The sequence below is a fragment of the Biomphalaria glabrata genome, chromosome 1 (genome assembly GCF_947242115.1).
Source record: "Biomphalaria glabrata chromosome 1, xgBioGlab47.1, whole genome shotgun sequence".
NCBI classification, from domain to species: Eukaryota; Metazoa; Mollusca; class Gastropoda; family Planorbidae; genus Biomphalaria; species Biomphalaria glabrata.
Genome location: NC_074711.1, coordinates 16,029,817 through 16,052,568, shown reverse-complemented (window position 1 = coordinate 16,052,568; position 22,752 = coordinate 16,029,817). Strand labels below are relative to the sequence as shown.

The 22,752-nt window shown below is 37.9% G+C and overlaps 1 protein-coding gene across 1 annotated transcript; it reads left to right on the top strand.

Annotated features, from left to right (window-relative positions):
- Window positions 1-288: 288 nt before the first annotated feature.
- LOC106064727 (aquaporin-11-like) lies at window positions 289-16,959 on the top strand. The gene is made up of 5 exons (XM_013223337.2): window positions 289-395; window positions 6,563-6,795; window positions 12,651-12,884; window positions 15,402-15,576; window positions 16,428-16,959. Exons 1-5 carry the CDS (start codon window positions 389-391, stop codon window positions 16,628-16,630), a joined length of 852 nt encoding a protein of 283 aa, XP_013078791.1. The 5' UTR covers window positions 289-388; the 3' UTR covers window positions 16,631-16,959.
- The last annotated feature ends 5,793 nt before the right edge of the window (window positions 16,960-22,752 follow it).

Sequence of the window (22,752 nt, the reverse complement as noted above, 5' to 3'; positions counted from 1 at the left end):
CAAGTTGCTCTGGTGGTCTAGGCAAGTTGTTCTGGTGGCCCAGGCCAATTATTCTGGTGGCCTAGGCAAGTTGTTCTGGTGGTCTAGGCAAGTTGTTCTGGCGGCCTAGGCAAATTGCTCTGGTGGCCCAGGCAAGTGATTCCAGAACATGTATTAGGTCTACTCTGTTTCCCAGTTTTGACAAAGTCACCTCTACGATGGAGATACACTTGAAGATGAGGTTCTCCATCGGCAACACATAGCACCATCTGTGATCTAGTACCGTGTGTAGCCTACATCTTACCCTCTCTCAGACTCGCAGGTGAGACAAAGGTACCATGCGCGTGTGTACGAGTAAATGTGTGTGTGTGTGTGTGATACTGATGTGCTGGTAATCTAAACAGGTAACATGCAAGGTAAGGCAAAACATACAGTTTGACTCTTAGTATTATCTATCACTGTGTAGGTCTACACATCTGTGTTATTAATTTAATCAGTTAGTCTGTATTTAGGCCACAGTTTTTATCTAGGTCATTTTTTCATTGTTGTGGTCTAAGGTGTTACTAATCATTGTTACATCTTCGTGGTCCAAATTTCTTAAAGTGGAGTGATCTCTTGAATGTCTCATGTTCGCTAATTGATCGCTTCTTGCATACTAGATAACAAGTTCCCTTTTATATAAAACAAAATTAAATAAGTACCCCTGATTGATTAACTAATTGGTTATTTTATTTTTATTGATGTATATTTATTGTCATCGACTGTAATATAATTTTGCAAAGTTTTAGCTTGATCCGAGAATCGGAAGGGGAGATAAAACGTGTATAAACTTTGTACTAGACGGACAGACAGATAGACAGACAGACAGAGTGTTATTTATGCTTTGTAAAAAGTTTGTTTTAACTGTACACGTGTGCATCACTTTTTATATGGGCAGTAGCTACATTACAAAACATTGACTTATGGCATAAATAATATCAAAATATTTTTTAAAAAAGCGCAATTGATAGTTTTAAATAAAAAAAAAACACAATTTTATAGTCTCTCATCTCTTCGTGTTGTTCTCTGTGTTTTAATCGTTTTCCGATATCGGTTTAAGCCCTTTCAGACTTAGCAACCCATGGGGCTGATATTTCGAAAGATTGACGAGGGTGTTTTAAGGCCAGCTGATTGACATTGACACAAAGAAAGAATATAATTCCCATATGGCTTAAAATTTGTCTAAAGTATATTATTTTCTCTCATTTTTTAAAAAGCTTCATTATAGCTCAGGCCAGTTGTTCTGGTGACCTAGGCCAGTTGTTCTGGTGGCATAGGCCAGTTGTTCTGGTGACAAGACTTGCACTCACGATCCCGCATTACTGCTTGGTCAAAACTTTCTATTACCACATTAATCTAATATGGTATTTGAAATGATTCTTTAATACAACTAATAAATCGAATATAGGCCTTCGTTTAAGTTAGGCAACGTATAGTAACACATATAACATATAGAACATATAGGGAGTTGAAACAAAAGGCATATAAATGTGATTAACTTGTGATGTAGTCCCCAAATAGTTCGTCATATCGCTCGTGTAAAGTCTAAGGTATAGAGGACCTCATATTAGATATAGGAAACCTAATATTTGTTACAGGAGACCTCATATTAGTTCTAGGGGACCTTATATTAGATATAGGGAACCTTATATTAGTTACAGGGGACCTCATATTAGTTATAGGGGACCTCATATTAGTTATAGGGGACCTCATATTAGATATAGGAAACCTAATATTTGTTACAGGAGACCTCATATTAGTTCTAGGGGACCTTATATTAGATATAGGGAACCTTATATTAGTTACAGGGGACCTCATATTAGTTATAGGGGACCTCATATTAGATATAGGAAACCTAATATTTGTTACAGGAGACCTCATATTAGTTCTAGGGGACCTTATATTAGATATAGGGGACCTTATATTAGTTACAGGGGACCTCATATTAGTTATAGGGGACCTCATATTAGTTATGGGGGACCTTATATTAGTTATAGGGGACCTTATATTATATTAGTTATAGGGGACCTTATATTAGTTATAGGGGACCTTATATTAGTTATATGGGACCTCATATTACTTATCTGGGACCTAGTATTAGATACAGGGGAGGTAATATTCCATCTATTAAATTACACAACGTACTTCCCAATCAGTTTAAAAGTTTCAAAATCCTCTGCAAGCAGGTGTGTCTGTGTGTTCATGTGTGTTCATATGTGTGCATATGTGTCTGTACGTGTACAATGAACACCTCAAAATAAAAAGTCATTTTGTTCATATGAATAAACTAACTACGATAGTGAAGAAAAAACTTTAAAAAATCTGATCTTTTAAATTGACATTTCTCTTATTTCTGAATCAAATGATTATATACATATTTAAAAATAAATTCTACGTCAGTCCGTATTTCTAGAGTTTTAAGAGACTACAACAAATCACAACTCGATTCCACCCATTTTTTTTCATATCAGAATTGTTACATTTCTTACGATCGGCTTACTATTGTAATCGAGCCCATTTCAAGCCTCTACTTGCGCACCATGAGTCTCAAATGTGTTTAACACGACAATTGAAGTATTTAAGTCCACCGTGCCGTCTTCTTGATTCAGCAGCTTTTTGTTTTTTCTTTGACATGCACTCATTTTACTAGGATGAATAGGAATCTAGACAGAGCTTCCCCAGACTCCTTAGCTTGCTGGGAGGGGAGACCATGAAATAAAAAGCTTGACAAATACTGCTTCCAACACTGATTAGGTTATGCATTGGTCAATGTTTTCGGCGTCAACATAGTAACACACAAGCAAGGGGGTTTAAGTGTCTAGGGTTAAATCTGGCAGACTGGCGCTGAAAAATTAATCAACCTAAAAAGGTTCCATATGCTCCTGTTATTTTGATGAGACCGTGTAGTGGGCGTGGTATAATGGTTTCCTTCTTTCAGGACTCTTACACAAGTAGTTTAGAGCTTACTATTCCTATTACATCTAGGTCACGAACTTGTATATAATGTGATCAAGTACTATTCAGGGTTAGGGTTAGTAAGGGTTAGGGTCAGTAAGGGCTAGGGTTAGTAAGGGTATGATTTAAAACTAGATATTTTAGACCTTTCAAAGTTCTGATGCAACGGCTACTTTTTTCTTTTCTGCAAGTGAAAAATTTTATTTAAAAAATCAACTATGCAAGCAGTTTTTTCATAAAAATACACCATTTTTACAACTATTCACTATTAATAGTAACAAACACAGGAGGCTATTTAGTAAGGAAGATAGGAATTGACCATAGTTTGAACAGATTTATGCAAACAGTTTTAGATATTTTGTAAAAAAAATATTTTTTTTTACAAATTTATTGCTAGATTATGTACGTTCTGTGACCTGACGAGGACTCGAACAACAAACCTCGAACATATCGGCTGGCAGCGACCCAGTACCAGTTTTCAAGCATAGATATCAGACAATTGTGTGTCTGTGAACTAAAAACGACCCAGCAGCCGAACCTGTAATTAATTCATTACGTATGGTTCGTGATGTTGAACAAGAAATAGTTCATTCAATGTAAAGACAGACGACTATGAATCAGACGTCACAGTTTTCTTATGTAGGAAATGTCAAGTCCCCATTGAGACAATTATCAACAATTGACTAAATCCGTTCTCGGATTTGTAGTTTGAGACTGAAATATTTAAAGGGGAATTATTAGAACGCCCACGTGTTGATGTTTTGTTTTTAATTTATATGCATTACACACACTCACAACCACACACACCACACACACATTTTAACACATACATACTCACAAAGTACCGTCTCAACTTACTGGCAAGCAGAAGCTGATCGCAGTCTTCAAAAAGAAAGTTATTGCACAATGCCAGTAACGTTTGTTTTAAAGTGGCTCAGTGAAAACAATAATATGTACGTAAGTCAAAGGTCGATACTTAGACAGGTCGAGAGAAAGTTATAAAGACAGATAGATAGTTAGACAAATAAACAGATAGACAAATACATATATTGATACGGTACATTTGTGCGTGTGGGTTGATATATATGAACCATAATCTTCAAATACAAAAACAAAATTTAATAAAATACTCAGAAAGACACAAAGATAAAGGCACATTCCTCGTCCCATATGCTAGGACAAATTTGTACAAATACTCCTTCTTCCCTAGTGCTATTAGAGCATGGAATGGGTTGCCTGAGCTAGCCAGGAAAACCAGTGACCTGGCAGAATTTAGGTCATTGGTTAATATGCATGACTGAATGCATGACGCGTAGGACGTAATCATCTTTTTTTGAAGTAACGTCTGTATTATATAAGATAAGATAAGAAGGCCTACATGTTAAAAAGATAGAGGTAGAGAGACAGAGCGAAATAAGGACAAGAACGAAGGAAACAAAAATGTGAAAGAGATGAAGAACATGTGTTTCGATAGTGTTTGTGTATGTGTTAACCAGTGTGTGTGTGCGTGTGCGTGTTAACGTGTGGTGGATCATGGACTAACCAAACTAGTGACAGCAACGACAATGACAAAAAAAAGTTGAAAACAAGGGGAGCAACCGGGAATAAATTGCCGATGTGAGTACAAGGGAGAACAATCCATGTTAACGCTTCTCGGAAGAGTTAAGTAGACTAATCACGTGTTTGGTCCCCTGGAGACATTTTTTAGTAGTCGATGCTCCTCTAGTTCTCCTCCCCTCCCCTCTGCCCCTCCTTCCACTGCCATTTTTAAAAGTCATCGTCTGGTTCTTTTCAAAGGGTGATACAATGAGAGCTGTAAACTGTTGGTGTGGGCGGCAATGAGAACGCACTACATCTATATCTCTTTGTGAATTGAACTTATGTGTGCGTGTGTGTGTGTGCCTTGGCTATTTTTCAAGTGTCCTCATCAACCAAGAGTTCTCTAAAGGAGATTAAAACCTGTCGCACCCTTGACGCCAATGTCCTCTTCTATTTTAAATGGCGATCATTTTTTTTCCATTTTGTATTGCCACTCCTTCACTTTGTATCAGACTCAGCTCGCTATGGCCCCATCTCTTGTAGAGTTTTGTGTATGTGTTGGATATCTGGAAGATGTGCTTCCGTGCTACCTTCAGGCGCTCATCCAACACAACTCTGCTTAGTTTGGGATTCGAACCTGTGCCCTATTTATTGGTAGCTAACTGGTTTATACCAGTTAGCCCCTCAGCCACATATCCCATGCCACTGGTATGGCAAATGCTTCATTATTTGGAGTTTGTTAATTGATGTTAGTTATAAACACTCTAAACATATTGTACCATATTTAAATGAAGTCGAAATGTAATAAATGTTGCTAAAATCTTTCATTCATCTTCTTACTTCATTGCAAGCATAAAACATTACAGAGTTTACAAGTGATGTACACAGACAATTTTACTTTGCGTAGATGTGTTAACACAGGTGATGAATCATTTGAATGGGATCACATATAACAGTATGCTAATTCACGTAGCTGTATGCTTGTAAAGATAAAAACAGGCGCCATTTCGCCATCACTGGTATAAAGCAAAGCAGCTGACATCAGATGGTCCCCGAAAGAGACAGCTCTCAAGAAAGTCGAGGGACACATATTTGATACCCAAAAGAAAAAAAGAAAAAAAAAGTCCTTGCCGAAGACAGGCGCAGAAGACAAAAAGACAACTTAAACAGACCCCGGCGGACAACGGCTGCATTAGTATTGGCAAAATATGCAGGTCGCAACTGGGTTTGTGCGGTCATTTCACTTTTACTTAATCTTGGAATCGATGACATTGCCTTATAAGATATATAGGCCTCCTTCTTATATAGATCTCCTCCTTATAAAGCCTCATTCAGTCGCAAAATGACTATGGGTCATCTCAGGGAAATGAGATGAATGTCTTGGCATTAGCTATGGTCGGAATGATGTCGCCCACACAGCAGTTCCCCCTATGTTCGCATCTAATCTATCTAAAGAAATCGATAAAGTTTGGGATCAGCGGCATGGCAGGCTCTGCCAGGGTGTAGCGCTTTAAACTGCCAAAAGTATCGCTGGCTTCTGATATTTCCTCAGGGTTGACTCCCGAAGTCTTTCCCATGTTTGGGTATAGCTGCAAGTCCGCAGAGGTTTGAAATAAGAGTTTCACTTCTTCTACGTAGGTAGCAAGCCAAGGCTAACGATCCCCTTTTGCCCAAGGCTTTCTAGTTTAGGCGCCAGTAACTCTCCTTTGCCACTTCTCCTGTTGCTGATAAACAGTTCCCCAGAGTCCAATTTCTGAGCCACACGTTAAGTCCAGGAGCTGGACTGGCTGTCAAAGGCTATTTGAGAGGCATGCCATTTGAAGCATTTTATATACAGTGGGTGCTTATTTCAATTACCACTTCCGGCAATCACAAGCATACTAAACCTGCATGCTATAACACATGACAGTATGCTAATAAACATAGCAGTATGCTAATTTATGTAGTTGTAGGTTATTCTGGGTTTTTATTATGAAATTCATCTTTGTTTTTGGTTCCATGAATCCATTTTCTTTCATATTAAACTAATCTACGGCAACTTTTATTTCAGCCGACGGTTGGAGAGGGCTGTACTCCTTGTTCACTGGCCATGAGCCGACCCAGGAGTTCCTGGAGCCTTACATGGCGTCCATTCTCTACTTCACAATCAACATGGCCACTGGAGTCATCTTGAGGGCCCTCTCGGCTGCCTTTTTGCCTCCTTCCATTCGAGGGTTGGCAATGGACTTTGTCTCTACAATGGAAACGTGTGCTTACTTCTTTGAGAACAATTTCGTCCTAAAGGTAAGCATGATCTCTCAACATGAGCTGGCTGACTTTAATGTTGTGTCCGTCGTCTCTTGTTTTCTTCATTATAGACTCGAGACTGCAGGGGATGAAAAGGCGGGGTTTGAATATATACAGTGTTTTTTTTTTTGACGGTACGCACCGGTACGGCGTACCGGCACCGTTTTCAATGTGGGAAAAAAAATGCTTTTCATCTAATTTTAACGTTTATTATTAATTTAATAGTAATTAAAAGTTAGGCAATTCATCACTAAGGACCGGCACCTATTGTTATACAAAAAAAGCATATATTTTCGGGTTTTCCCAATGACGTCAATGAGGCACAAATGACGTCATTTAATAAGATATTTTCTGTTTAAATTTCTTCTTGATATAGGAGTTGGGAGGGTGAGGGAGGACGAAGGTGGAACAGAAAGCTTGAAAGGGGGAAACAAAATGGAAGAAAGTGGGGACAGGGATTCTGTTCAAACAGTGACTAAATCCTTCAGAGTTCTCTCCCGTGAAGACAGTCTACAGGGATGTGATATTTATGGCGGGAAAACTCAAGTCTGGCAGAAAGTCAACTTTACACCAAAAGACATGTATATTTTCATGCAAGGAACAGCGCCAAACAGAAAAGTAACACACACACTCACACACAGAGAAAGAGAGTGTGTGTGAGAGAGAGAGAGAGAATGAAGGAAAAAAAAAAGAACATTATGTACATTATGAGAGAGGTAAGGCTAGAGGAAAAGAGAAAATAAAGAGAAAAAGAAAAAGAAGATTGAGAGAAATAAAGAGAGAGAGATTGATATGAATGGCTAGGTAGAGAAGTAACCAATAGACAACTCTAAGATCTAGTACTAATGATTAAAGCAAACGTCAAATCTTTGAAAACTTCCAGAAGGAAATAAAAATGTCTTAGACAAGAGTACAAGAGGGGGGGGGGGTGGCTATAAGTCTGTTGTGTCCTTGTTGTTAAGAGCTGGTCAAAGTAAAAGTAGAAGGCTGCAAACTGGAGTGTGCATTTATTACCTGTACGTTGGTCATTCATAACATAACTTTTAAACTTGTATGTATGTAAGAACAGTTTCTTAAAATGGATGTACGCATTTAATTAAAAAAAATTAATCCTATAAAAAATTAGTTGACAGTATCATTTTTTTGTTCTCTTTAGAACATGTTTACATATTTCTTACAAATAATATAAAACGAATACATAATGTAGCTCTCATGCAACAGCTATTAAAAAAACAAACAAATTAGAAAAAATAGTTTAAAAAACTCAGCACTTACAACTGTATCACTCAAGATTGTAAAAAGGTATTTCCCTTTTTCGATATCAAACAAAAATAATTCATAACCAATAATTAAATGACTAATTGATTACTTTTTTTTTATTGATTCATGTATTGTCCACATTGTCCACACCAATAAATGTGTGTAGTTTCAACTTGACCCAACGATGGGTGTGGGATAAATAACGTATTCAAACTTTTTACCAGACAGATAGAATGAAGGACAAACTGTTAGAGTGAGTTGATGTAAGCCTTTTAAAAATAAATTATCACAAATAAAGTAAGTTACCACATAAGTCAATAATAGTTACCCTTCTTTTTCTGTTGTACAATCTATTATTCTCACATTCTCTCTCTCTCACTCACTCTCTTATTCTCTCTCTCACACACAAATAACTAAAAATAATTTTTGTTTGGTTGATTTTCGAGCGACTGAACACGGTTAGATTTCTGAATAATTGGTTTTATTTTTATTTGTCTTTACCATCGCACTGTTTGGCTTGAAGTTTGTTTCTGAAGATGACACCGGATATTGGCTTCCAATTAACTAGTCCCAGGACTTCTGAAAGTGCTGATCTAAACAAAGGGTCTCTGTTCACTAGTGGAATGGCATAAAACGAGCTTTGGAAAGGACGAAAATAAATTCATTAACATTCAAAGACAAGGCAAATAGGAATTATGGAAATTTGGAATCCTCGCAAATTTTTGCGGCTCTCGCATAGAACAGCCGTTATTGATTTTGTGCAGTCTATTTATCTGTCTGTCATGTTTAGATCTCAACAACTAAAGCGCTAATGAAAATATGATTTCTCTATTGACGTTTTCGTTCTGGATATCGACGCAGTCTATTTTTTAGTCTCCTGTGCTTGAAGTTACAAACAGGTTTTAGTTTTTAAATACATCTACTTTTTACTGAGCTTATATCAAGTCGCTCCGTCTCTCTGGTCAAAGCCCTCTACACGTTAGTTTTACCCACTTTCTAGTCTCGGATCAAGCTGAAACTTTGTTGATGATAACACAAGAATCAATAAAAATTATTAACTAATTAGATAATTATTAGTCGTAATTATTTTTTTTAAACATATGGAAAATGAACTAAACCGGCGACGGGCGTCCCAGTGAATTCACTGGATCGTTAAAAAATTTTAAACTCACAGTACACTGTAAAAATGTTAAACTAACAATACACTGTAAAAATGTTAAACTAACAATACACTGTAAAAATGTTAAACTAACAATACACTGTAAAAATGTTAAACTAACAATACACTGTAAAAATGTTAAACTAACAATACACTGTAAAAATGTTAAACTAACAATACACTGTAAAAATGTTAAACTAACAATACACTGTAAAAATGTTAAACTAACAATACACTGTAAAAATGTTAAACTAACAATACACTGTAAAAATGTCAATCACGGAGGCTCGAGTTCAGACTCAGATTTGAGCAAACTTTCTTTTACCCTCGCTTATATCAAAGCGCGAATGGGAACTCTTTTGTTAACACGGAAGATTTCATATGATGTGGAGTCGTAATTGTCTAGTTATCATTACGCTTATACTAATATGTACCATCTAAAATAAAAGTCAACCAAAATTACCAATAAGATGACAAAATACTAACACTGACTTTACATATTTTGATATAGCTCCTTAATCTCACAATTAAAAGTTACTTACATGATTGATTTAAAATAATCGTTGCAAGTTTACTCGACATAAATAAATTTTGTCTTTTTTTTAAAGTAATTTTTGTTTGTTGAAGGTTGTAATATTGGATATTAATACATTGTACATCGATCAACACGATTCTTTCTCCTGATTAAATAAATAAAAAAAACGAAAAAGGAGAAATAGATTTCAATTGTATTTGAAAAAAAAGTCTCCCTAAAATGTGTAGTGTCTCAACAAATGTGTCCCGACACAAAGTGTCTCGCCAAGTGTGTCAACTATAGCATCACATATCAAACAGTTTATTCATAATCAGGTGGGTGGGCATGAAGTCAAAGATTGTTAACACTTTGAATGTGAGCGTGTGTTTGTGTGCGTGTGTTTGTGTGCGCGTGTGTATGTACACGTGTTTGTGCGCGCGTGTTTGTGTACGCGTGTTTGTGTGTGCATGTTTGTGTACGCGTGTTTGAGTACGCGTGTTTGTGTGCGCGTGTTTGTGCGCGCGTGTTTGAGTACTCGTGTTTGTGTGCGCTTGTTTGTGTGCGCGTGTTTGTGTGCGCTTCTTTGTGTGCGCGTGTTTTTGTGCGCTTGTTTGTGTCCACGTGTTTGTGTGCGCTTCTTTGTGTGCGCGTGTTTTTGTGCGCTTGTTTGTGTCCACGTGTTTGTGTGCGCTTCTTTGTGTGCGCGTGTTTTTGTGCGCTTGTTTGTGTCCACGTGTTGTGTGCGCGTGTTTTTGTGCGCGTGTTTTTGTGCGCTTGTTTGTGTCCACGTGTTTGTGTGCGCTTCTTTGTGTGCGCGTGTTTTTGTGCGCTTGTTTGTGTACACGTGTTTGAGCGCGCGTGTTTGTGTACGCGTGTTTGTGTACGCGTGTTTGTGTACACGTGTTTTTGCACACGTGTTTGAGTGCGTTTGTTTGTGTACGCGTGTTTGTGTGCGTTTGTTTGTGCGCGCGTGTTTGTGTAGGCATGTTTGTGTACGCTTGTTTGTGTACGCGTGTTTGTGTACGCGTGTTTGTGTACGCGTGTTTGTGTACGCGTGTTTGTGCACGCGTGTTTGTGTACGCGTGTTTGTGTACGCGTGTTTGTGTGCGCTTGTTTGTGTACGCTTGTTTGTGTACGCGTGTTTGTGTACGCGTGTTTGTGTGCGCTTGTTTGTGTACGCTTGTTTGTGTACGCGTGTTTGTGTACGCGTGTTTGTGTACGCGTGTTTGTGTACGCGTGTTTGTGTACGCGTGTTTGTGTACGCTTGTTTGTGTACGCGTGTTTGTGTACGCTTGTTTGTGTACGCTTGTTTGTGTACGCGTGTTTGTGTACGCTTGTTTGTGTACGCGTGTTTGTGTACGCGTGTTTGTGTACGCTTGTTTGTGTACGCGTATTTGTGTACGCTTGTTTGTGTACGCTTGTTTGTGTACGCGTGTTTGTGTACGCGTGTTTGTGTACGCGTGTTTGTGTACGCGTGTTTGTGTGCGCTTGTTTGTGTGCACGTGTTTGTGTACGCGTGTTTGTGTACGCGTGTTTGTGTACGCGTGTTTGTGCACGTGTTTGTGCGCGCGTGTTTGTGCACACATGTTAGTCTTTCTTGACCGGCTAGATAAGATTCTGATCTTCACTAACGTCTCTTTTCACTGGACAGTTGTCTATAAACTTATATTCAAGTTGGTAGCCTTAAGCCAATGAGACCCTTATCGCTCTTGAGGGGCATACAAGTTTCCAGCCCGTCCAATGGGCCTCATCTGGCCTGAAAATCGCCGAGCTCAATCGAATTAATACTCAGCGGCTTCATTATGCACTATAGGTACATGTATCGCGGTACCAGATAGCATCGCGTGACGGGCCGGATGTGGCCCGCATTATTTTTTTTTTAAATATTATTTCATATTAAAAATACAATCATGTCATCTCTGCTTTCTCGCTTCTGAAAGTCTCCAACAGACCACCACTGCTTGCCCATCTGCTTGCCAATCTGTTTGCCCATCTGTTTGCCCATCTGTTTGCCCATCTGTTTGCCCATCTGTTTACCCATCTGTTTGCCCATCTGTTTGCCCATCTGCTTGCCCATCTGCTTGCCAATCTGTTTGCCCATCTGTTTGCCCATCTGCTTGCCAATCTGTTTGCCCATCTGCTTGCCCATCTGCTTGCCCATCTGTTTGCCCATCTGTTTGCCCATCTGTTTGCCCATCTGTTTGCCCATCTGTTTGCCCATCTGTTTGCCCATCTGCTTGCCAATCTGTTTACCCATCTGTTTGCCCATCTGTTTGCCCATCTGTTTGCCCATCTGCTTGCCAATCTGTTTACCCATCTGTTTGCCCATCTGTTTGCCCATCTGCTTGCCAATCTGTTTACCCATCTGCTTGCCAATCTGTTTGCCCATCTGTTTGCCCATCTGTTTGCCCATCTGCTTGCCCATCAGTATCCAAAGCTTGCCGTCGCTTATTTCTGGGCCGTGTCCTCTTCTTCTTTCCATGAGGGTTCCAGATGAGGGCTTGTCTTGTGATGTAGGATTCAGGCCTATGAGGGTCATGACCTATCCAAAGCCAACATCTCAGAAGGATATATAGTGATTACAGTAAAATATTAATTTAATTTAATATTTAGACTAGTATAAAAACTTAAAATATAAAAGATAAATATCTTGAATTAAATTATGCCATCCAATGTAGCTTTCCTAAAAATAGAACATAATTATTTATATTTCATTAATGAGAATTCATTTCTCAAAACAATTTATCCCATATCTGTTAATTGTTAATTAAAATATTGTATTCAATAAAGAAAAGAAATATGTTTTAATCATATAAGAGACATAGCCGTTTGTAAGAATGTAAGTATGTTGTAGATCCATTTTCAGCTAAATGAGTTTCAATTCATAACGACACATAAACTTTTCCACATTTCTTCTAGCACTATGGGGGCTTGTGGTTCGCCATTGTCATCGTGATCCAGTGTTTCGTGTGTTCCAGAACATTCGGAGAGTCCAGTGAGAACCCGGTCAAGGCCTTGCACCAGTTGCTCCACAAGGAGATCCCCCTAACCACGGCTCTCCTCAAGATCTTTGTCCAGTCTCTGGCCGGCCTCGCGTCCTATCGCTTTGCAAAGTTGATCTGGTCTCTAGATCTGATAGAGGACCATCACGAGGTGAGTAGGATTGACTCAGAATTTGCATTCTGGGCAGAAAGGTGAAGCTATGATCATTGTACGCCATCTACCTTGAGAGGTCGTGTTTAAAACACAGCAATACAATCTATTTCTATACTCTTAAAATAAGAATTTAAAACAAATAAACACACGCATTGTGTATAGCCGTGTGAATGTCAAAGGAGTTGAACCGAAGTCTCTTCGAACTCTAGCCTGTAAGCCTGCCTGAACAAACCGTTCTATCTGAAAGAGATCCAAGTCAATGTCTATGAAAAACATTGCTATTTCTACTCTAGATTTACACAGCAGAAAGTACGTTCTAGACTTACATGGTGGACAAAGTATTACTCAGTCTATTACGAACGTTATTTCAAAACAAAAAAGAAGATAATTACGTCCTAAGCATTTCATGTGTCAGTAACTCTGCTGAGTCGTTGGTTTTTCTGGCTGATTCAGGCAACCCATATTCCATTCTTTAATGGCACTAGGGAAGAAGGAGCAGTTGTACAAATTATACTAGCGTATGGAATAAGAAATGTGTTTTTAGCTTTGTGTATTTCTGGGTATTTCATTAGGTTTTGTTTTTCTATTTGTAAGTTCTGGTTTAGCGTTTTATATATTATAGCCACTTTACTGTTTATTCTTCTGTCCTTAAGTGTCCCTAAATTTTGTGATTTTACTGATGGTGTTGATCTAATCAAATTTGAATATTCCTTTGTTATAAGTCTCACTGCTCTCTATTTTGTATTTATTCTAGTTTCTTTGGGGGTTTTTTTGAGTTGAGAGATTCCAAACAGAGGATGCCTATTCTAATATTGGCCTAACTAAGGTTAAATAACATTTTAGTTTTATGTTTTTGTTTGATTTGTAAACAATTCTTTTTGACAACCCTAATGTTTGCTTCATTTTTATTAATTTCATCAACATGATGATTCCATATAGAAGGATTCAGTCCTAGCTTGACCATGCTTGACAATGTCAGGTTTACAGATGATTTAGACTTCAATGGAGAAATAGCAGTTGACATGAAAATCTGTGCTAAAAAATCAAAGTACTAGTTTGTAGTGGAGATAATGTGAGATGTAAACGACCAAACATGAGAAGAAGTTGCCTATTGAAATACCTAATACATAAGAGATGAAGAATCACTAAAAGAAATAAAACCCCTTTAAGCTGGACATCCACCGTCATGAGGAGACTGGAAATTCTGGAAATAACATCAGCTTCAAAGTAAAAATCTATTCTTGCTAGTGGTCACTGTACTCCAATATGGCGGTTTAAACTGGTCACAACGTTGAGGCTGAAAGAACTTACCTTTCAGAGTAAATGCTACAGAAAACTGTTGGGTATCAGATACCAGAAAAAGAAGACAAATGAGTTTGTACAATTACAAGTCAATAATCTTGCTGGCTAAAAAGAGGAACACCTCAATAATTTGGAGAGATGAAAATTGAGCTGGTTCGGTCGTTATTGTAAGACATGACTCACTATCAGAGTCATTCTTCAAGGTACAGTGGAGGGAGCACCAAGAAAGGTTCGTCCAAAGTAAAGCTGGCTGGACAACGTGAAAGAAAAGAGCAGCCTCTCTCTTGATGTCCTGGTAAGAACAGCTGCTGACAGGAAATAGTGGAGCGATTTGGTACTAAGAACTGTCAAAGCACCACTACGATGTCAGTGAAGAGACAGATGAGATAAAATGAGGCTTACAAAGTAAAAAGTACATTCTAGACTTACATGACAGAAAGGATATTTAAAGCTTTTGAGTACTATATTCTAGGCTTATGTGATAGTGAATCTCCGGGAGTGTATTGTAGACCTAAATATATTCTAGGCTTATATGATAGTACATCTCCGGGATTATAGAGTAGAGTTTGATATAGTCCAGACCTAATTAGTTTAGCTAAGTATCTTTTAAACTTACTTGTCTAGTAATTTCAAACTGTTGTGAAACTACAGAAGAAACGTGTAATAGGTTTTAACAAAATGGAATAATGTGTAGCATACTGAAGAAATGTGTAATGGGTTTTAAAACAATGGAATAATGTGTAGCATACTGAAGAAATGTGTAATGGGTTTTAAAACAATGGAATAATGTGTAGCATACTGAAGAAATGTGTAATGGGTTTTAAAACAATGGAATAATGTGTAACATACTGAAGAAATGTGTAATGGGTTTTAAAACAATGGAATAATGTGTAACATACTGAAGAAATATGTAATGGGTTTTAAAACAATGGAATAATGTGTAACATACTGAAGAAATGTGTAATGGGTTTTAACAAAATGGAATAATGTGTAGCATACTGAAGAAAGCCCAAGATCCAAACATATTATTTCAGGGATTTGGTTGAAACCTTTTTTTTTGTTTCTCCCATTAGAATTGTATTTTCTTTCTTTTTTAAAAAAGTAAACAAAAAAAAAGAAATCTGTTGTATTGTAAGGAAACAAAATTGAAATTAGATTTTTTTTCGTGTTTAAATGAGGTTTTAATTTTTAATGTCATTCCTGAACTTTCAGAGGTATTACGAAACTGAATGTGAGAGTGACCTTCACGTGGCCCTGCTGGTGGGCTTCCTATTAGAGCTGGGGGCTTGTTTGTCAGAAACGTGGCTGGGTTTGCAGACGGTCTCCGCCATTCCTATTGTTGACGAACTGATCAAGTATGTCAACGCCGCTACTATGATCACATTAGGTAAGGTTCGAAACTTAGTGAAGGTATCCGATTGAATCAAGTGTGTATTGCTGTAGAAAGTAGCACATCTTTGTAGGACGGAGAGGCAGGTTGATTGAAGGAAGGTACACATGCATGTTGGAGGGAGATCCTAATGTATGTTGAACGGAAGAGCATGTGATGTATGTTTGAAGAGGAGGTACTCGTATCAGAGGCGTAGTGAGCAAAAAGTGCGCCTGGGAGGGGGCAAGGTACTTTAATGGCGCCCCCGCCCCATTTTCCATGAACATCACATAGAAATATAGGCTTATAAAGAAAACGTATTTAGTAATGACATAATACTAATAACCCTAGAATGTATTGCCTAACTAAAATATCTACAATAAATGTTAATGTTTTTGGCGCCTTTCTGCGTGTGGGTGGCGTCCGAACTATCATGTCCCTGTTGCCCTCTCCTCGCTACGTCTGACTTGTATGATTCCCAATAGGAGGGAAAATGAGAAACACTTTATAGTTTGTTATTTTTTGAGGTGCATGATTGTAAAAAGTTCCCCTTTTAGACATTGCGACCTATAGGTTATCTGATGTAAAGATATAAGCCAAGCGCTTTACCGCTCAGCCACCGTGCCTCTGTCGATTTAAAAAAAAAGGAAGGGCTAATACTTGTAAGAGTGAGAAACTGGTGTACGCAGTGGGGGTTATTTCCCTTTCCTTCTACATTATTTTTAAATATCTTCTTATCCTCAATATGAAAACACCGTTTACGTGTGGAGTCCTCTAGACTCTTAAAATATCTGCAAGAAACTCATTCCCTTGTTTAATTATTTTCATTTACCCGCTCCCTTATATTCATTTATTTTGTCCACTTCTAGGCTTCTCCTTCACTGGAATGTATTTTAACCCAGCCATGGCCAGTGGACACACCCTGGGCTGTGAGGGCACTGCCCTGCCGGAACACTTCTTCGTGTACTGGGTTGGCCCGTTCATCGGCTGCCTCGTGGGACTCCAACTGAACAAGCTGCTCCACATTGACGTCACGGAGAGCAAGGGAGATAAGCAGAAGAAAACGAAATAATGTGCCCGGAAAATTAACCCAAAAAAAATGGCGTTTAATTTCAGCCTGTAATTAGTTGTGAGAACCTGTGACATCGTTGAACAAATCTCTTTACCTTCCTCTGATAGAAACAGATAAAAATATCTGAAACTTTTATTATTTTAATTAGTGTATTTTCGTGATGAGGCATCGTCGTCTGCCATTTTGCTAAACGCAACTTACCTCCCCCTTTTTTTTTTATTCATTTCATTTGTTATATAGACACATTTCGTAATTCCATGTTGTAGAACATTCACCCTATTCTTTTCCCAACAGAATTGAGAAATAAATGTCTCTTTAATTTTTTAAAATGAATTGTTTCTTTTGTTTTACCTTTTTCTTTTTGTTAAGCAATAATAAAAAAAGACAGGAGAAATGTGAAGTGGTGGGTGTTGTATCTGAAAATACTGCCCATTTACCTGAAGAGACAAATATATTTAATATTAAAGCTTGTATGACCAACCACTTTTTTTGACCCAGCGGACGGGAAACAGACAATGTCATTTCTTTTAGATAGGTAGACCAGAAAAATTCCCCCCCCCCCCCTAGGATACAAAAAAGTATTAAAATGTGTACTTATTGTTTTGTGTCTTAAACACTTTTTGGCTTATATTGGAGTCAAAGTATCATTTCTCAAAAAGTACAACAATTTCTTCCCAAAGAGAATAGAATTAAGTTCATCCTGCGCTTATTCAAAGTGTTAATGTAATATTGCGTGTTAGTTAGAGACCTGCGAAGTCATTGTTTTTCCTGGCTGATTCAGGCAACCCACTCAATGTTTTAAAGGAACACTTTTATGCATTCTACCTAGCATATGGAATAAAAAGTGTCCCTTATTGCTAGGAAGCCTATCATTAAATAAGTCTGTGTACAATTTAATAATCATCAATGAAAGTATAAAATATAGTACCTGATAATTTCATTAAAGCTGACATAGAAGAGAGCACCTGGTTGCATGCGGCCTCAGAACGAGACAGCTGGAGGTCACTTACAAAGGCCTCGTGATACACATTTGAGACCAAAAAGGAAATCCGCTGCCTGGAACAGACGCAGACGGTGAAAAGAAAATCTTAATCGACCACCGTCGGATAATGGTTATGATTGCCTTGGACGTGGCAAAATATGTAGGTCACAGCTGGGGCTGCGTAGCCATTGGATATACTGCATTCCTGATTAATCTTTGGACTCAAAGACAAGCCTTATTATAGATACAGAAGAAGAAGAAACATTAAAGAAGTAAAGAAGCAATTAAAGTTCCCTTTTCAGATCATGCGAGCTATAGAACAGATGATGTACAGGTCATCTGTCTCTGTGTCCCACGATTAGCGTGGACGTCATGTGGCCAGCACAACGACCAAACTGTCATTACTTTTCCCCGACTAGGTACCCAGGCAACCATTAGAGCTGCTTGGACTCAAAGGCGCCCTAAAGATCCCGCAATAAAATCCCAGTCTTTCCCGGGATTCGAACCCGGGACCACCAGTTTGGAAGTGAAGAGCTCTACCACTCAGCCACCGCGCCTCCAAACCAACAATCCCTACTCTAAATATGTAAAAATATAAACACTTTTGACGTGGACATAGAAATAAAGGCTTATACGTTTGATGAGAAGATACATTTCAATCATCGAATGTCTCCGACTTACCGAGATCACCTGGTGGTCTACCTTGATGAGAAGATACATTTCAGTCATCGAATGTCTCCGACTTACCGAGACCACCTGGTGGACTACTTGATAGTGAGCTGCCGGAGCAACATAGACTTTGAATTTGCCTCAAACGTTGTTGTGTATTCATTCAAGCTTCGGCAGGTTTTTCAGAGTCTTAAATTGAATTTCCCTATCTCAACAACCTGTCGAAACCTGGACCTACGGTTTAGAAATTATCTAGTTCGCCACATTTTGTTAGCGAGCTGCGTTCAGTCAATGACCCAAAGATAAAGTCATTAAAATGCGTATTTATAATCAGTTTCATTTATGTAAAAAGCATTAAAGACTTTGGGAGATATGGCTGATACTCTGAAACAAAGGTCAGAGATTTAAAAGCTGATTTGGTGGCCGAATCGTTCAGCCCTCTCGTAAAAGTAAGTAAAGCATACAAACGAGACCATTCGATAGATAAGACCTCACCACTGACCTGCAACGTTACAGCCTGTGGGCAGTTTAGACCAAACAGTGTACAACAAACATTGTTTAACAATGTAGAATCAAATTTCTATTCTCTTCCACTTGTATCACCAATCAATTTATTAGCGACCCCGAAAAGGGAAAAGACGCTATTAGTTTTGTGTGTAATGTCTGTCCGTCCGTCCGTCCCGTTTAGATCTCGTAAACTATAAAACATATTGAAAATCCGACATCATAATATTTTAGACCATTCAAAGTTCTGATGCAACTGCTACTTTTTTCTTTTCTGAAAGCGAAAAATCTAATTTTTTAAATCACTTATGCAAGCAGTTTTGTCAATAAAAATACACCACTTTTACAACTATTCACTATTAATAGTAACTAACACAGAATGCTCCTTAGAGGGGGGTAGACCTTATATAGCATACTTCTAACACATTTATGCAAATGGTTTTATATTTTCTGTCAATTTTTTTTTAAATGTATTGCTAAGTTAGATAAGTTCCGTCATACTAATTACTACATTTACACCAAAAAAAAAAATAAAAATAGATTACTTTCTTTTAAAGAGAAAAAATGTATTTAGTATGCAAATTAGATTACCGTAACTTAAAACAATAATTAATAAGTAGTTTTTCATATTATCGCGTTAACTAAAGCACTCCCGCAACCGTATAAAAACAGTTAACTAAAGAGGAAAAAAAATTTTTTGTACGGAAATGTTTTTCCTTGGGATATGAATAAGAGATTGACCATTTACAAAACAATTAGATCAATTAGATATTCATTATAAGACATTAGTTAGGCCAGGTTCACATCTAAATTCAAATTCACTTTCACCTATCCCTTGGTCTACTGCACCGCTGGGGCACCACACAAGATCTGTCAACCTTCTTTCTGGACTCTTCTATCATTTTTCTTTGATACATTTCATTACGATGTTCTTTCTGAAAATATTGAAACCTGCCTTTTTACCTGCCTGGGTGGACCACTTCGGGGGCCGATTTTGAGTTTGTGTTTCCACACAAACTGTCTTTGTAACCTTGTTTAAAATTTTAGATTCCTATTTCATTTTAAATCAAATTCTCAATTTTCATTGAGGATTTAATTTCTATTCATTTTGCAGTTGAATGTTTCATTTGACTTTTAAAAAAAAATTGAAAATAAAAGCCAAAATGATTATGTATTTCTGTTTAGTGGCTATTAATGTGTGATGTTTAGGTGTAGTTTAGGTTATATTTGGTTGACATTTCGGCAATGTTAAGTGATATCCAAGTGATCTTTTGGGGATTGTGTTTTAATCTACTTGTTGGCTGAGAGATAGAAATTACCTAAAAAAAAAACAAACATTGATCTTTCAATAGGAGATTTTTAATTTTGCCAATTTATCTTTCACATTTTTAGCTGTCTACGAAAGGGGAAACGCTGCTAATAAGTTTGTTTGTCCGTCGTCCAATCCATCACATTTAGTTCGATAAAACTAGAAAAATGTTGAAAATCCGATATAAAAATATTTTATATTTTTCTCACTTCTGCTGCAACTTCTACAAGCGAGTTTAAAATCAATTATGCAAACAGTTGTTTTTTTTCTATCAACACATCTTTAAACCAAAACACCCCTGGCATGCTACCCTGCCTCATAGTGGCGCCCGGGCATGCTACCCTGGATCATATTGGCGCCCGGGTGGAAACGATCGTTGGAGGAAACGATTAGGCCAAAGGTCAGCAAAACAAGATCCCCCGTGGGGGGTGCCTAAGGGTGTGCGAGAGCATCCTTATTGCACTGTGCAGAGTTGTAAAAAAACCTTCCATAACGTTGTAACAATCCAGGCGCCGTTCCTCAAGGGGCCGTTACATAAATGGCGTGTCCTGCAAGCACTGGCGGATCCAGGGGGGGGGGCGGTAGGGGCGATCGCCCCCCCCCCACTCGGCCGACCCCCCCCCCCGACGAATTTTAGTATAGAATTAAACACAATTTGTTGACGAATTTATTACTTATGTTAATAATATATACTAATTATTTATATTTCAACTTTTTTAAAGATTATTTCGCCCCCCCCAGTATGTTGGCTGACTTAATGGGGTCGGGCGGGGGCATCAATACCGCACCCCCTTCCATAAATTTTCGAGTGGGGGGGGCGGTCCAATTTATTTGTAGAAATCAAAGCTTGCTAACAATAACAATTAAATATCTATATGATTAAAACTTGTTATTAGTGTTTTAACCAATCTTTATATTATGTCTTTCCCCTGTTGGCCGATGGGGGGGGGGGGGGGCGAATACTTCTACTTCCTTTCCCACCTAAACCCTTTGAGTGGGGGGGGGGGGGCGGTCCTACTTTAATGGGGAAATCATAGTTTGTGAGCAAAATTAGTTGAGTTAAAATATAATTTTTATATTATGTCGCTCCCTTTATGGTATCTTGGCCGATTCGGTGGGGTAACGGGGGGGGGGGAAATTGATTGAGTGGGGGGGCAGTCCTATTTTTATGCAGAAATCATAGTTTGTGAACAAAATAAGTTGAATATCTATATAATATTAGCTACATATTGATATGTGAACCCATTGTATATTATGTCGCACCACACTCCTATATCAAATTTTATCATTAGTAAATATAAAATGAAAAAGGGCTGTACCAGGTGGGAGGGGCGATTCATGCAATCGCCTTCCGGCCATCGGACAATACAATACTTTTTCTTTTTTTGTTTTATAGTTAAGATATTACAATTTTTTAAAAAAATCTGTCACTAATATTATTTATATATGCTATAAATTAAATTCTTATATCGAGTCGCCCCACCCCTATTCTATTAATGCCAAATGCAATCATTAGCAAATATTATAAAAAGGAGCGAGGATTAATCGTTTTCACTCTACCGCCCTTCTTTTTCCAGACGAAAACGCGATGTTTTAACACAGAAAAGTCAAATATGGCGACAGAGTTTATGTAATTTCATCATTTTTTATCATAATTTTTTAACGAAAGACTTTGCTTTGGAAAATTTGGAATTCATACCAAATTTCTCAGTAGAAGAATAACGATTGAGATGAGTTCTCAACAGAAATATTCTTTTCCAATCTGCCTTTTTTCAATCTTTACTCAATCTGCAATTTTTCTAGTTAAATTTGGGACACAGCTCACAATTTATGCTTGAATCCTAAAATTGCAAAAAAATTTAGAGTAGAATCTAATTTGCCCACTTCATTTCTCCTCCCACTTCAGAAATTTATTTTAGAGCTTTAGATTATAGTTCTGTAACAAAACAAAGTTACAAACATGCCTATTGAAATAAATGTATAACTTACAAATGAGCTTTTTTTTATATAAATATTATTTTTCGAACTTTTGTTTTCGGCGGCGATCCTCAAAGCCTTAATCTAAATATGTGGGGTATCTTCTAATCGTTTTATTTGCAATGTAGTAAAGGCCTATAAATTCATATTAGAATATTTTTCAAGTAAAACTTTTTTCAAAAGTTCCTTTTTTAATAGGATGAATAATGAACTGTAGATGTCATGGAAATGCGTTTCTGCAGTGAAGAATGCCAGAAATCGCTTTTGGCGTCGGGGCTACGCCCCGAACCTCACTGATTACTTATGAGCTCTAGATGTCAGGAGAATGCATTTCTGCAGTGAAGAATGTAAGAAAACGCTTTTGGCGTCGGGGCTTCGCCCCGAACCCCACTAATAAATAATGAGCTGTAGATGTCATGGAAATGCGTTTCTGCAGTGAATTATACAAGAAAACGCTTTTGGCGTCGGGGCTTCGCCCCGAATCCCACTGATTACTAATGAGCTGAAGTTGTTAGGAGAATGCGTTTCTGCAGTGAAGAATCCAATAAAACGCTTTTGGCGTCGGGGCTTCGCCCCAAACCCCATTAATTAGTAATGAGCTGTAGATGTCAGGAGTACGCGTTTCTGCAGTGAAAAATACAAGAAAACGCTTTTGGCGTCGGGGCTTTGCCCCGAACCCCA

Coding starts and splice junctions, on each gene's coding strand:
- LOC106064727 (XM_013223337.2), top strand. Junction 12,885..15,401: donor TGATAGAGGACCATCACGAG/GTGAGTAGGATT, acceptor CTGAACTTTCAG/AGGTATTACGAAACTGAATG. Junction 15,577..16,427: donor CGCTACTATGATCACATTAG/GTAAGGTTCGAA, acceptor GTCCACTTCTAG/GCTTCTCCTTCACTGGAATG.